We start from the raw sequence: 13,175 nt of genomic DNA, 5'->3' as shown, positions 1-13,175 counted from the left end.
CCTCCTCAAAATCATCATCATGTTTATCAAATATATTTCGTATAAAATATAACCTATGTTACTCGTGGATAATGTAGCTTTCGAATGGTGAAAGAATTTTTAAAATCGGTCCAGTAGTTTTTGAGCCTATTCATTACAATCAAACAAATAAACAAAGTTTTCCTCTTTATAATATTAGTATCTATAGAAGATTATGTGTTGAATACACGAGACATCTCAAAAGAGGTGGGCAGTTAAATTTCTCATTCAGATTTTTGTTTCGTAGAAGTTAAAATAGGCGTTCTTTGCTTTGTACACATATTATAGGTTTATTACATATATATGACGACCACACGACGACCACGACCCAAGTGGCGGAGCGGTCACCGTACCCACAGTATAATATATATCTTTATACTGTGCCGTACCGGTTTGTCGCGCAAAGGGTTCCAGGTTCGATCCCGGGACAGACAGATATCTGAATTATGCATTTAGATATCTGTTCTGGGTCTGGGTGTTTGTGTAATCGACTTAGTGTGTCATGGTACTTACGATACGGAGAATCCTAGTGTGGGAATGGGAGTTTAAAAAGCGTATTTATTTTATTTATTTATACATAATTATATATCTCCGATAATAAATGTCAGAGTTTATTGACATCATACATGTACCTGTTGTGATTGTGTGTGTTCGTTTCAATAGGTACTTCAATTATTCAAAATAACTATGTTATCATTATACCACCTACACAGTTTTTGTTGATAACAATGTAATACCAGTCAATGGAGATATTTTTGAAGAGCGTAGAGATGTCGATGATGATGAGAGAGTGTCGATGATATTAAAAAGGTTTATTATTAGTATTTTTCATTAGAAAATAATAATTATATTATTGCTTGCAAAGTAAAATAATTGCGTTCTTATATTGTCCGATACAATTATATGTTCTAATAACAACTAAAAATAAAAAATATAACTATACACAGTATATACGAATTAGCACAAGTACAAAGCTTAGTATCAGCGTATCTATCTACTGGTATTTAGCCTGCTAATAATTTAATATTTAAGGTATTTTTTATATAATTATGATAAAGTCGATAGCTACTTATGTGTTGAAGTTTGGTTAGGTTAGGTTAGGTTAGAAGTTAGGTTTAAATAAAACTTAAAGACATATTTATACACATCTTAAGACAGTTCTCAAGTAACCATCTTATCTGTGACCGATGTGTGTGTGTGTGTGTATCTATTGTAATATGTATGTATGGCTATTCTAAAGACAGTGGCCTTTTAACATTATTCATGCCTCTTGATTTCTTTTGTCATATTAAATACGCCATCAATTCTGTTTTATAACAATGTTTAGCTATGCAGGATAACTTCCGTATTTATAACCAAAGATCGAAATACGACAATTTGTGCCTAAGTACTTTTTATTGATTAACCTAACGATTACGCAGACGTACTACCTGATGGAAAGTAGTCAAGCCGCCCATGGACATTTGCAACACCAGAGGAGTCGTCAATGTATCGCCGGCTTTGTATGAGAGCCCTTTTTGCACCTTTTTTGAAGAGCCCCATGTCATAGCGCTCCGGGTATACCTCAGGAGGAAGCTCATTCCACATCTTACGCGTTCGCGGCAAGAACGTTCACGCAAGCCGAACCGTGGAGGACCGTCACGCGTTCTTTGGTGCTGATGGAACTTCATCCTTGGACGAGTGGTGCGATGGAGGAATGGTACGCCTACTAGATAAATTGTAAAATTTTGATCTTTCGCAGGCAACAATTGAATAGATTAGATTTATTAATAGCGAGCGTTAGGCGTGCAGTGTAGAAGAACACACGGATTTGTAAAAATAATCAATACTTTATACAGACAAGCCACATGAATAAAATATTAAATAAAATACAGCAAATGTCAAAAACAAATGCTTAATGCTGGTAAGTGACTGGGTTTGTTAATTACTAATTAGTAAATTAACAAATGAGTTCTCAATTTGCAACAAGACATTTATTACGGCTCATTTGCTCCCAATACCACATTAATACTATTGTTATTTGAACGTGTATTGTTACACTCCGATCGAATGAACGATACGTTATCGATACATTACACCATTACGGTCGAGATCGCTCGACTTTACTGACACTGACTGACATTACTCTTGATTAGAAATTCCACTTCAAAGATACCGAGATGATCGCTATGAGATGAGCTGAGTTTATTCGAAATTGTTTGTGACAATGAATACGCGAGTGGGTTTAGTGCTATTGTGTCTAAATATAACTGTAATAAGTGCTTCCTTTTCTAAGTTGCATCTAATATCGTCCAATGATGTCACTTGGACTCTGGAGAATAATAACAAATGTAAGTCAATGTACCTACACACAATACAATACAATAAATAAGTGCACAACTCAAAGATAATTTTCTAGGAGAGCCAGTTTAAAATTAAACAATGTTTTTGTTTCGAGATCTTTTTAATAAATGAAGTTAAAATAACGGAAAATATAATTATAAGTAGTTATATTTGTAATCTCAATATTGTTAGACATATACAAATAGAAAAAATGGAATAAATTGTACCTTTACCAGAAAAATGAATTTTGAGTCGTGCGTTTATTCATGCAAAGCTTATTGTTATATATTATATTTGTTCATATTCATATTTGTTCATATTGTATAATATTTATATTTGTTCATATAAATTGTCGGTGGTTTATATACCCTGTTATCTATATACTTTTATCAATTATTGGTTTTTATTAGAATTACTTCAAAAATAGTTACTTTATATATTCAAACTTGTTGTCACACTTGATAATAAACAACGTTCATGCTATTCAAAAACGCTCTAATATATCGAAATAAAACACGTACTTATTACTTGGGTATGATCGCATACAAGAGTGATATGTTAACCTGTTATAGGTAATTAGGTGCACTAATTACTATGTATCATAACCACAGATAACAATAAAAAATACCTACAAAAATATTTACCAATATCTGACGTGGTGGTAAAAGATTCAGTCTTTTTATGTTTATTCAATATATCTCTAACACTATTAGTATATGCACGCATCTATATGTTAGATAATAATTCCGAGTAACACAATATGTTTTCGATTTTAAATTATCGCGAATTATGCCAGCGAAACAAACATACAAAATCAGAGATAAGCTTTTACGTTAATAACATACTTTTAACATTTAAATGTATTCAATGTTAAGTACTTAACAAAACAACATAAAAATATCGGGTATGATTTTTTAATGAATATATATTATTTTAATACAGGAGTAGCCGACGAGCATGCAGTACACCTGAAGGTGAGTGGCTACTGCCGCCCATAAACATATGTAATCAACAGCAGATAGGATTACATTCCTACCTGACGTCGGCCTCAGATGCGCTGCTATCTCTGAAGACTATGCTGAAAAGCCTCGGAAAAGTATGTCTCCTTCACCACACCCTACAAATCAAAACAGAGCAGCGCTTAACACAGCTGTTATTAGGTAGAAATAAGTGTAGCGGTGATGCCGCCGGAATCGAGCCATAAAGGGTTCTACCATCTTCAATATGGTTAATATCTTCGTTTGTTGCAGCTATCTCGGTACCAGGATCAGTGCCCGGTGGTGTTTATTCTGATCTCCAAAAAGCTGGTGTGATCAAAGACATTCTAGCTGGCTTTAACGATGTTCTCACTCGTTGGGTGGCTTATGACTCCTGGAGCTACACAGGACAATTTCATGGTAACAACTTCCTATTTCATTGATGACTCTCGTATACTTATTGATAAGATATGTGCTGTGAGAAAATGGAAATACCCTCAAACTAAGTTTGACTTGAATTTGAGTAATCTCATTTTTTTATTTGATTGAACATTATCGAAACATTTGGAAATTTTATATTTTGATTTGGACCCTAACAATATTTATATTAAAGGTATAGGTAACAATAACAACATACGTAACAATATGAAAAGGTATGTAATATGTTTTAATATAAAATACAGGTAACAGTTTTTTTAGTCTCCTCATAATTACGTATTGCTAACTCATGAAAGTTTTAGACCAAAGCAAAGCATGTCGATTATACATATTTACGTTACTTCTTCTTTTTAGTACATGGAAATGAGCTCAAAAAGAAAGTAGCTCAACTAGTTCTGGAAGGAGTGGACACAGTCGCCTTTATTGAGCTAAATGATTCACCTATCGGGACCACCAACAACATGTTCGTCAGATATGTTTTCGATGTTAAGGAACATCTCAAAGTTAGTACTAAGTATTATTTACTTATTAAAATAAGTTTAACTAATTGTATTTTGATAATTCCTCCTAAACTTATGATTCACAGATTCGAAAATTAGTCCACACATTTTATGATAAATTTTGTCACCTTTTAACAATACAAATTCATTTTACTTGAAAATTAATTTCAATTAGGAATCAACAAACAATTCAGTGTTTTATGTAAAATATATACGAAAATCGATTTAGTAAGTGGTCTAATTTGTGTGGTGCACAAGTGTACTTTGTTAGAAGGCTAATTATACAAATGATTTTTTTAACGCTTTCTACACTCACAGCCCCACCCTAGGATTCCCTGTATCGTGGGTGCTATGGACACACACAGAGACAAATACACAAACACCCAGACCCAGAAACAGAAATCTAAATTCATCATTTAGAAATCTGTCTGGCCGGGGATCCAACCCGGGACCCTCTGCGCGTCAGATCGTATGGTGACCGCTCCGCCACGCGGGTCCTCGTGTAAAAGTCCTTACACATTGTAAATGATAATTTTACGAAAATGATCTTCCAAATCCCATCGCTTCGCAAGACGTTTTCGATAACGTTTAAATTATTGCACATATACTTAGAATATATTGGGATTGATCAACTTTTAATTAACATTTTATCTAACAGGAGGGTTTAAACGTGCTGAAAATAAGTTTCGCGTCGCCGATAGAGGCGGCTAAAGTCCGCTCCGACAAGCACTTCACGGCACCAGCGTGCGTGCCTAACGATTACAACGGCGAATGCCACGCGAACCAGCTGCGCAAGATGCAGGCCTCGTTCAGCTGGGATTGGGGACCTGCGTTCCCATCTGTGGGACTTTGGTAATTTTCAAGCATTTCATGGCACCGGCGTGTGTACAACGGCAAGTGCCACGCGAACCAGCTGTGCAAGATGCAGGCCTCGTTCAGCTGGGATTGGGGACCTGCGTTCCCATCTGTGGGACTTTGGTAATTTACAAGCACTTCACGGCACAAGCGTGCGTGCCTAACGATTACAAAGGCGAGTGTTACGCTAACCACAAGATGCAGGCCTCGTTCAGCTGGGATTGGGGACCTGCTTTCCCATCTGTGGAACTTTTGTAAATTTTTACAAGATAGTTTTTAGGGTCAGATTTTTTTACGTTAGTATCGTACGCTCTACGGATGTTCAGCTGTCGATGTTACCACCTCGGTCATAAGGCTCACAATCCAATTTAAAAAAGTAGTTATCTTTGATCTATATCTATTATTGCACTACAAGATGAAGTTATAAAAGTATAACCTAAAAACATAATATTTTAAAGCAGTACAAAACAGTAGAGCACAACTATTGCTATATTCCGAGACTGCGGTCACAATTTTACGCACTGCCACAGTTGCATAAAAATAAATCTATTGTTGTCTTAACTTGCACTGGTTTATAGTTTTAATAAACTACTTAGATTTGCCGTGGGGAATTAACTGGAAAGACTTTGACGATCTATTAAATTTTAGAAGTTTACCTTAATAAAATATAAATAAAAATGTTTTTTATCGTTGTTTACATGAAGAGATCTCGATAAAAAGTGACTAGGTATTAAGTTATTAATATACTCCAGTTACTATTGTTTGTCATTTATATTTTTTAGGAAACCAGCTTCTATAGAATTTTATAACGGGGCTATAATAAGATCTCTTACAACTCATACGGAGAAGAAAGATGCAGCTTGGGTTCTCAAGATCGTAGCATATATTGAATCTAAAGCCAAAAATAAAGAAGTGAACGGCTATATAAACGCTATCTTGCCAGTAGATGGATATCGTACTATAAATATTGGAAGACAGTTGAAAATAAACACAAGAGATGACGGAACATGTGAGGCTGAACTTAATATGAATATCAGTGAGGTAGGCAATTGATATTAACTATCGCTAGTTATTAATAATCAATGTATCTAAAAACAGTGATAGCCTAGTCATTAAGAAACTCGGCCTCTTGATCGAAGGTTCCTGAGAAATCTTAAAAAAAAGTTTTGAAAGGTATGTGAAGTCTATCAATTCGCACTTGGCCAGCGCGGTGGACTATGACCTAATCCTTCTCATTCTGAGAGGAGACCCGTGCTCAGCAATGCGACGTTAATGGGTTGATGATGATGATGAATGTATTTAAAAGTGGATATTGGATATTTTATCAGAAATTGGTAAAGATTTATCTAACGGACGTAAATCGCCGTCATCAAACTATTATCCCCATATTTATTTTGTATAGGCCAACGACGGCACTTACAAATTGTCAGTTACAATATTTTTCTTAAACTACTACCGGATCGGAATGCGACCTCTGACATATGGACACAGCTCTCTTAAAAAAAGGGGTTAAACGGGTCTGCCAAGATGAAGAAGTAGGAATTCATAGAAATCATATAACTTTAAAGACATTACACAAAAATATCACTCGTGTAGGTTTCCTTATAATGTTATTATTCACTGTTAAAAGTGATAACTAATAATAAGCAAGCGTTAATTGATTTCTAATATGCATATTATTTTCAAAACCAGACATCCGTGCCTGGCTTTATTATCAGATCTCTCGTTACAATCTGAACATCGGATTCAACTACTAAATTATTTCTGCTTAAAAAAACTGGACTCCCTGGTTGAAACGTCGAATTTAAACCACTAAGTTGTCTCGGCTGTAAAAAAAACTACTTAATATAACAATTATAAATTGATTACATAATGCGTTATGCATTTGGGTCACTCGAAGGCCAACTATAATGAATACAGTTTGACTCATAAGTCAATAAACAATTAAATAAATAAGCGGTAACATAGTTTAAAATTATATAATTTATTATCATGATATATAACTGATGATTACAAGATCGTGATTTATTTATTATATCTCTTACGAAATACAATTAAATAAGGCTTAATTATATTAGGAAATCTTTTAGTAATGAAAACGATCTTATATCATTTTCTCTCATTATTTTGTCTTTTTATGTTATCAGTGATGTTACAGATATCTTTTTTCAAATTTTAGCTAGTTTATAATTTTTTTAAATAATATATTAATTATCAAAAAATCGTGATTTATCTAAATGTATAATACTTGCGGTAAAATTATAATTATTTTAGCAAGTCTAGGCCAAGGTAGTCGGGATCCTGACCCGTGTTATTAATTTATATATATCTAAATGTTAATAACTTACGTTACATACGTAAATAATTACACTGTTTGCATATATATACAAAACTTGAAATGTATGTTTAGTTTTGGTTGTAGTAGTAAGAATTTCGAGCTCCTGCATCGGAGTACCGGTAATAGGTTGACGATGATATCAAATTGAGTTCATTGTCTTCCTAATCTTCTGACTCTACAGTTTGATAACAGGGAATATATTCTTTCGATTTCTGTTTTCGAAGTATAGATTCAGGCAACCTTTTAGGGATTTTGTCATATTCATGCGCCGTTAACCTGCTAAATACATATTTATCCTAATGAAATGTAGACCCAGCATTTGTTATTCCTTAAGTATTTTTCAGAATGTTGTAAGAGTTTGGTGGCCAAATGGATTCGGAAATCAACCGTTGTATGATCTTCATGTAACGTTGAAAACTGAAGAGAATCATGATGAAATCTCTCACAAGCATGTCAAAGTCGGATTTAGAACTTTAGAACTAATTGAAGATGCATCGAAAGTAGTGGGTAAGTCAATGATATAATGAGAATTAGTCAAAGAAAATGAGATTAACGGTGGTAGGTATACAATACAGATACCGACACATTTATTTTTAGTTCATGACTGCAGACCTTTGTTTTGTCGTCGTTCGAGGTACGTAAAAGTCAGATAACATAAGACATTGCAACATAACCCTTAGAGGTAGTAACGTATCTGCGAAGCAACTTTCAAGGGACTTACTATACTTATTGTAGACTATAGTCTATCAGATATGTACATGATAAGTATATGGACTCGGAGTCTATATTTATTATAGTTTATGGGTATTAGGGTTTATGAGTTTGGTATAGTCCAAACAGTTAGATAGTATATATGTAGCTCGTGTTCATATGGTTAGTGTATTCTGTAAAACAAAGTTATATATACAAAGAAAAGTTTGGACTTCATTATTTTTGAATTTTTTACCGATAATGTGGAGTAAATATTTCTCATGTAGTTATTGAACTACTAGTTTAAACCGTAAACGGTAAAACAAGATAAATAAAATTATACAAATTTATGAATCTGTGGAAGGTCATACTCAAGATTTTAATTGTTTTATATTTCTAGGTAACACTACCGCGGGTCAAGGTCTTACATTCTACTTTAAGGTCAACGGCTATCCTTTATTTATGAAAGGATCTAACTGGATACCGGCGCATATTCTTCCTGAACTGGGATACAATGAAGACACAGGTATGTTTTTACAACAGTTTTCGATAAATCTGTCTTATGTAGGATCAACCTAAACTTTTTTTGATATTTTTGGCAAAAATGTATAGATGTATCTTCAATACAAAAATCATCAAAAATAATAACATGGCATGGTTTGGTGGCTAATCCTATGTTGATTTTATTAAATTAGTGTTTCGTTAATTACTTATCTACCTATAAACAGTTTTATTATTTACTTACATTAATTATTCCGAAGTAATAGATATTAATTATTCGTATTTCTTGTCAAGTTAATGATCTTCTGTTGGCGGCTCGTGATACCCATATGGCAATGCTTCGAGTTTGGGGAGGTGGAGTGTACGAATCGGATTATTTCTACCAACGTTGCGACGAGCTTGGGATCCTGATTTGGCAAGATTTCCTATTCGCGTGCTCCATGTACCCTGCTGATCCTGAATTCTTGGAGTAAGATTTTTTGCGATGGAAGAATGGTTAACTGGCAGTGAAGCAAAGTAGCTTCACTGCCAGTTAACCATCAGATCATAGATGAATTATAAACTTTTGTCAAGGTTACTTAAGCGAGACTTAATACATCTGTAAGCAACCCATCATCTGTAAAGGATTAGATACTCCTACCTGAGGTCGGCCACAGATGCGCCGCTACCCCTGAGGACTAAGCTGGAACGCCTCGGAAAAGTCTGTCTCCCACCACACCCTTCAAACCGGAACACAGCAGCGCCTAACACCGCTGTTATTAGGTAGAAATAGGTGTGGCGGTGGTGCCGCCGGAGTCGAACCACAAAGGGTTCTACCACCTTCGAAAATAACTCTAACTCTCCATTAGTGAAAATGTTTAAGCTACTTAACAGCCTAAGCGAATTAGATATTGATCAAGATTCATTGACAAAGTTTCGTAATTCAGTAGAATTAAATTAATCAAAATTGTTATTATTACGTTGTCAAATTGTTTAGAGTTGCAGTGTACGATTAAATTGGTACGTCTTTCCTTTTTTGCATGATGAGTTTATCTGTAAGTAGCTGTAAATTTTAGACTTTATAACTAAAGATATACAGGGTGAATTTTTAAAACGGGCCTTCAGGGCCAAATCTGAAACTATAAGGATTAGCGAAAAATGCTGAAAGGAGTTACGAGGCCGATTTTGACAAAAACTAAAACTGCATCATTACTTTTTTAAAATAACTTTTTCCCTAGCCGGGAATCGAACGAGTTCATTTTGAAAAAAAATACACCCTCTATATTATTCCACTATCTGATAGTGTTGCTTATAAGGATATCAAAATCGGCCTCGTAACTCCTTTCAGCATTTTTCGCTAATCCTTATAGGTTCGGATTTGGCCCTGAAGGCCCGTTTTAAAAATTCACCCTGTATAGTTTGTAAGGAAGATGTTATTAATGTGCAACAAAAAAAAAATAAAAGATGGGTTTGCGTTACCATTTGCTCTAGTTATATAATTATAGGTATTATTACCATTTTGAGTAGATTATAGCAGTTTAAAATTTGGAGGTGCGTGGCAGAAATAACATCAGATATGGTCTGAAGAAAAAGAGTATTGATATTTTAAGACGGCAGAATTTATGTGTAAATATATATTTACTTAATGCGAATATCCATGGCAGCGAATGGATATGTGTTTATTATATAAAAGCATTCATGCATATCTACTTAGTACTCAAAGATATAATAAAAGACCTTTAAATGTTTGCCTATTTTATATTTGCATTTAAATACTGTGTTGCAGTACTGTGAGAACTGAAATAGAGCAAAATGTGATCCGCCTACAACATCATCCCTCGATAGCGGTTTGGGCTGGCAATAACGAGAATGAAGTAGCTTTGCGCGGCAACTGGTATGCTACTGAATCAAACTTTGACAAGTATAAAGAAGAATATATAAAGTTATATGTAGATACCATAAAACCTATCGTGGAAGGCTTAGATCCTGGCCGCAGATACCTTGTTTCTAGTCCATCCAATGGCCTGGAATCCGAAAGAGAAGGATACATCGCCCAAAATCCGTACGATTCTCATTACGGAGACACACACTATTATAACTATCTTGCGGATAATTGGAATCAGAATATATATCCACCAACAAGATTTGCTTCTGAATACGGATTCCAATCGTTGCCTTCTTTAAAAACAATGCACACTGCAACTAACGATACAGAAGATTTTAAAGTAGAAAGTAATTATTCACAACATAGACAACATAGTCCCAATGGATATAAATATATTGAAGATCAATTATCTAATCACCTGAAATTGGAGAAGAGTGATCCTAAATACTTTGCAAAGTTCGTGTTTTATAGTCAGGTAAGGTCTACAGTGGATTTCTGTAATTCTAATGACACAATTTTCTTAATCTAAATTGATATTTCCATCGTTTACTAACTGCTTCCTGAGGCGAAAAGTAATGTAGACACTGTAGGATCAATGAAGAATATTTATTATTTTGAAAGACTTATTTTATCTTTATCAGGCGACGAGCTCAACAAGAAATCATGTCCACCTACACGTCCAAAAATTCCTCCAATTTCAATCTGTTTGATAATTATCCAGATTTTTGAAGGAGGCGCGTTCTTGTCGCATTGTTTAAAGTTACACTTGCAATTATAGTAATTGCAAGTGTAACTTTACACCAGGTATTTTTACAGATATCACAAGCAATGGCAATGAAAGCTGAAACGGAATATTACAGGCAGAGTCAAGCAGATTGGTATACGATGGGTGCTCTGTACTGGCAACTGAATGACGTTTGGCAAGCACCCTCATGGTCAGGAATTGGTAAGTTGTGAAGTGAAATGCTGGTAGTGGTAATGACAATAGGTACTAGAAGCAGCGTACAGCTTTGTTGCGCCGACGTATTGTAATTGTTTGATAATCGGGTGTGATGGGAGGACGAAGAATAATTTCACTGGTACTAGAGAAAGACGTATTTTTCTTTGATGTTGACGTTAAATGGACACTGCTGTTTATGTTTATATTAAATCAACTCCACATATAAGTATAGTATTCTAAGGAATATGAATCCTGCACTCTACCCGAAGTCGAATTATGTTTGATTACACACCTGCGTATGACATTGCCATGGGCGTAGATAGAGCTGAGTTGAGGAGGAGGTTCAAACGGAATAAAAACATCGTTAATACTTTGTCTCGGACAGTCGGTGAAGCCATTTCTGTCTTTAAAAATCTGTTTACAGGCCTACATGTGGTTTCACAAATAAAACTCATACGATGCTGTTCTTAATTTATTCTTGTTTCATTTTCAGAGTTCGGCGGGCAATGGAAGATGTTGCATTACTTCGCAAAATCATTTTTCGCGCCTGTTCTGGTATCGCCGCGTCTGACAGTAACGGGAGATGTTGATGTCTACCTCATTAACGATAGATTTGTACCAATAGTAGACGCACAAATCAATGTAGATATGTTTAATTGGAGCAGTCTTATACCTATTAAGTCTGAGAAGTATCCTGCTAATGTAGATCCACTGAGTAGTAAGAAACAAAATACGATTGCCTTTTGGGATGAAAATAATAAGCATGAGGTTTTTCTAAGATTCTATCTTGAAGCAGATGGTGTGAGTTCTTCTCCAGATAATTACATATTTCCAGTGCCATTGAAGACGATCGAAGGTCTACTAGAACCGAAGATAGAGGTATGTAACCTGCGGTATGTTTATCATAAAAATGCATGTAGTACATATATCAAATGTGTTACCTACTAGACTAGGCTTCAATTGACTATAATAGATAGATGTTTAGATTGAAACAGTCTTGTTAGAGCTACTGAGGAAAATAAAAAAATATGTGTGGCTTTCAGTATAATAGTGTTATAAAACATTGTAAAAAATACTGTTTTTTCTGGACCTTTATTTTTCGTTTTCGTTATTTCACTTAAATAAGAATGGGAAGGCGTATTGTTATTTCCTACCAATTAATAGGTATATTATGTGGCCTGATTTTTTGTATTTTCTTACAGATAACAGTCACAAAGCCCGAATCCGTGAAACCCAATCTACATAAGAATAACGTATTTAAGATCCACATCCAAGTGGATACAGTGGTACTGTTTTTATGGCTCGAGACTAACATAGAAGGACATTTTGAGGATAATGGCTTCGTTGTCACACAACCCCATATACAAGTTAACTTTATCAGCAAGGAAAACGTATCCTTGATACAACTGCAGGAGTCTATTACATATAAGTATTATGTTAATTGATTAGAATGTTTAAATAATTGATTATGTAAATACAGACCTGGTTTAACTATGAATAAATTATTTAACTTGCACTGGCATTCTTTGTACATACGTACGTAAGGTTTTTATTTATAATAAGTAAATGAAGTAACAAGCGAGCATGCAGTCTGTCTAAGGGTTCGTACACAAAACTGTGATGCGACGTCGCATTGCAAAAATCTGCGAGCTCCCTCGACGCATCGCAAGAACTTGCGAATTGATTCGCATCGCACAGTGGTTGTTGTTGTTCGTCACCCTGAGAGACGCTA

General features: G+C 34.8%; 1 protein-coding gene across 2 annotated transcripts; it reads left to right on the top strand.

The window, feature by feature from the left end:
- The first annotated feature begins 1,638 nt into the window (after positions 1-1,638).
- Positions 1,639-12,959, top strand: beta-Man (beta-mannosidase). Of its 2 annotated transcripts, none has more exons than XM_073073695.1 (12): positions 1,639-1,717; positions 3,591-3,737; positions 4,110-4,258; positions 4,914-5,107; positions 5,893-6,151; positions 7,793-7,955; positions 8,539-8,664; positions 8,934-9,108; positions 10,405-10,978; positions 11,320-11,449; positions 11,937-12,322; positions 12,646-12,959. In XM_073073695.1, exons 3-12 carry the CDS (start codon positions 4,217-4,219, stop codon positions 12,886-12,888), a joined length of 2,292 nt encoding a protein of 763 aa, XP_072929796.1. In that variant the 5' UTR covers positions 1,639-1,717; positions 3,591-3,737; positions 4,110-4,216; the 3' UTR covers positions 12,889-12,959. The 2 variants fall into 2 exon arrangements, with proteins under 2 accessions (XP_072929796.1, XP_072929795.1); XM_073073694.1 differs by lacking the exon at positions 1,639-1,717 and adding an exon at positions 2,093-2,348.
- Positions 12,960-13,175: the final 216 nt, after the last annotated feature.

This window comes from Epargyreus clarus, unplaced genomic scaffold (genome assembly GCF_041222505.1).
Source record: "Epargyreus clarus isolate Ecla_fem2 unplaced genomic scaffold, WU_Ecla_fem_2.2 ptg000006l, whole genome shotgun sequence".
Taxonomy (NCBI): Eukaryota; Metazoa; Arthropoda; class Insecta; order Lepidoptera; family Hesperiidae; genus Epargyreus; species Epargyreus clarus.
This window is presented reverse-complemented; position numbering and strand designations above follow the sequence as displayed.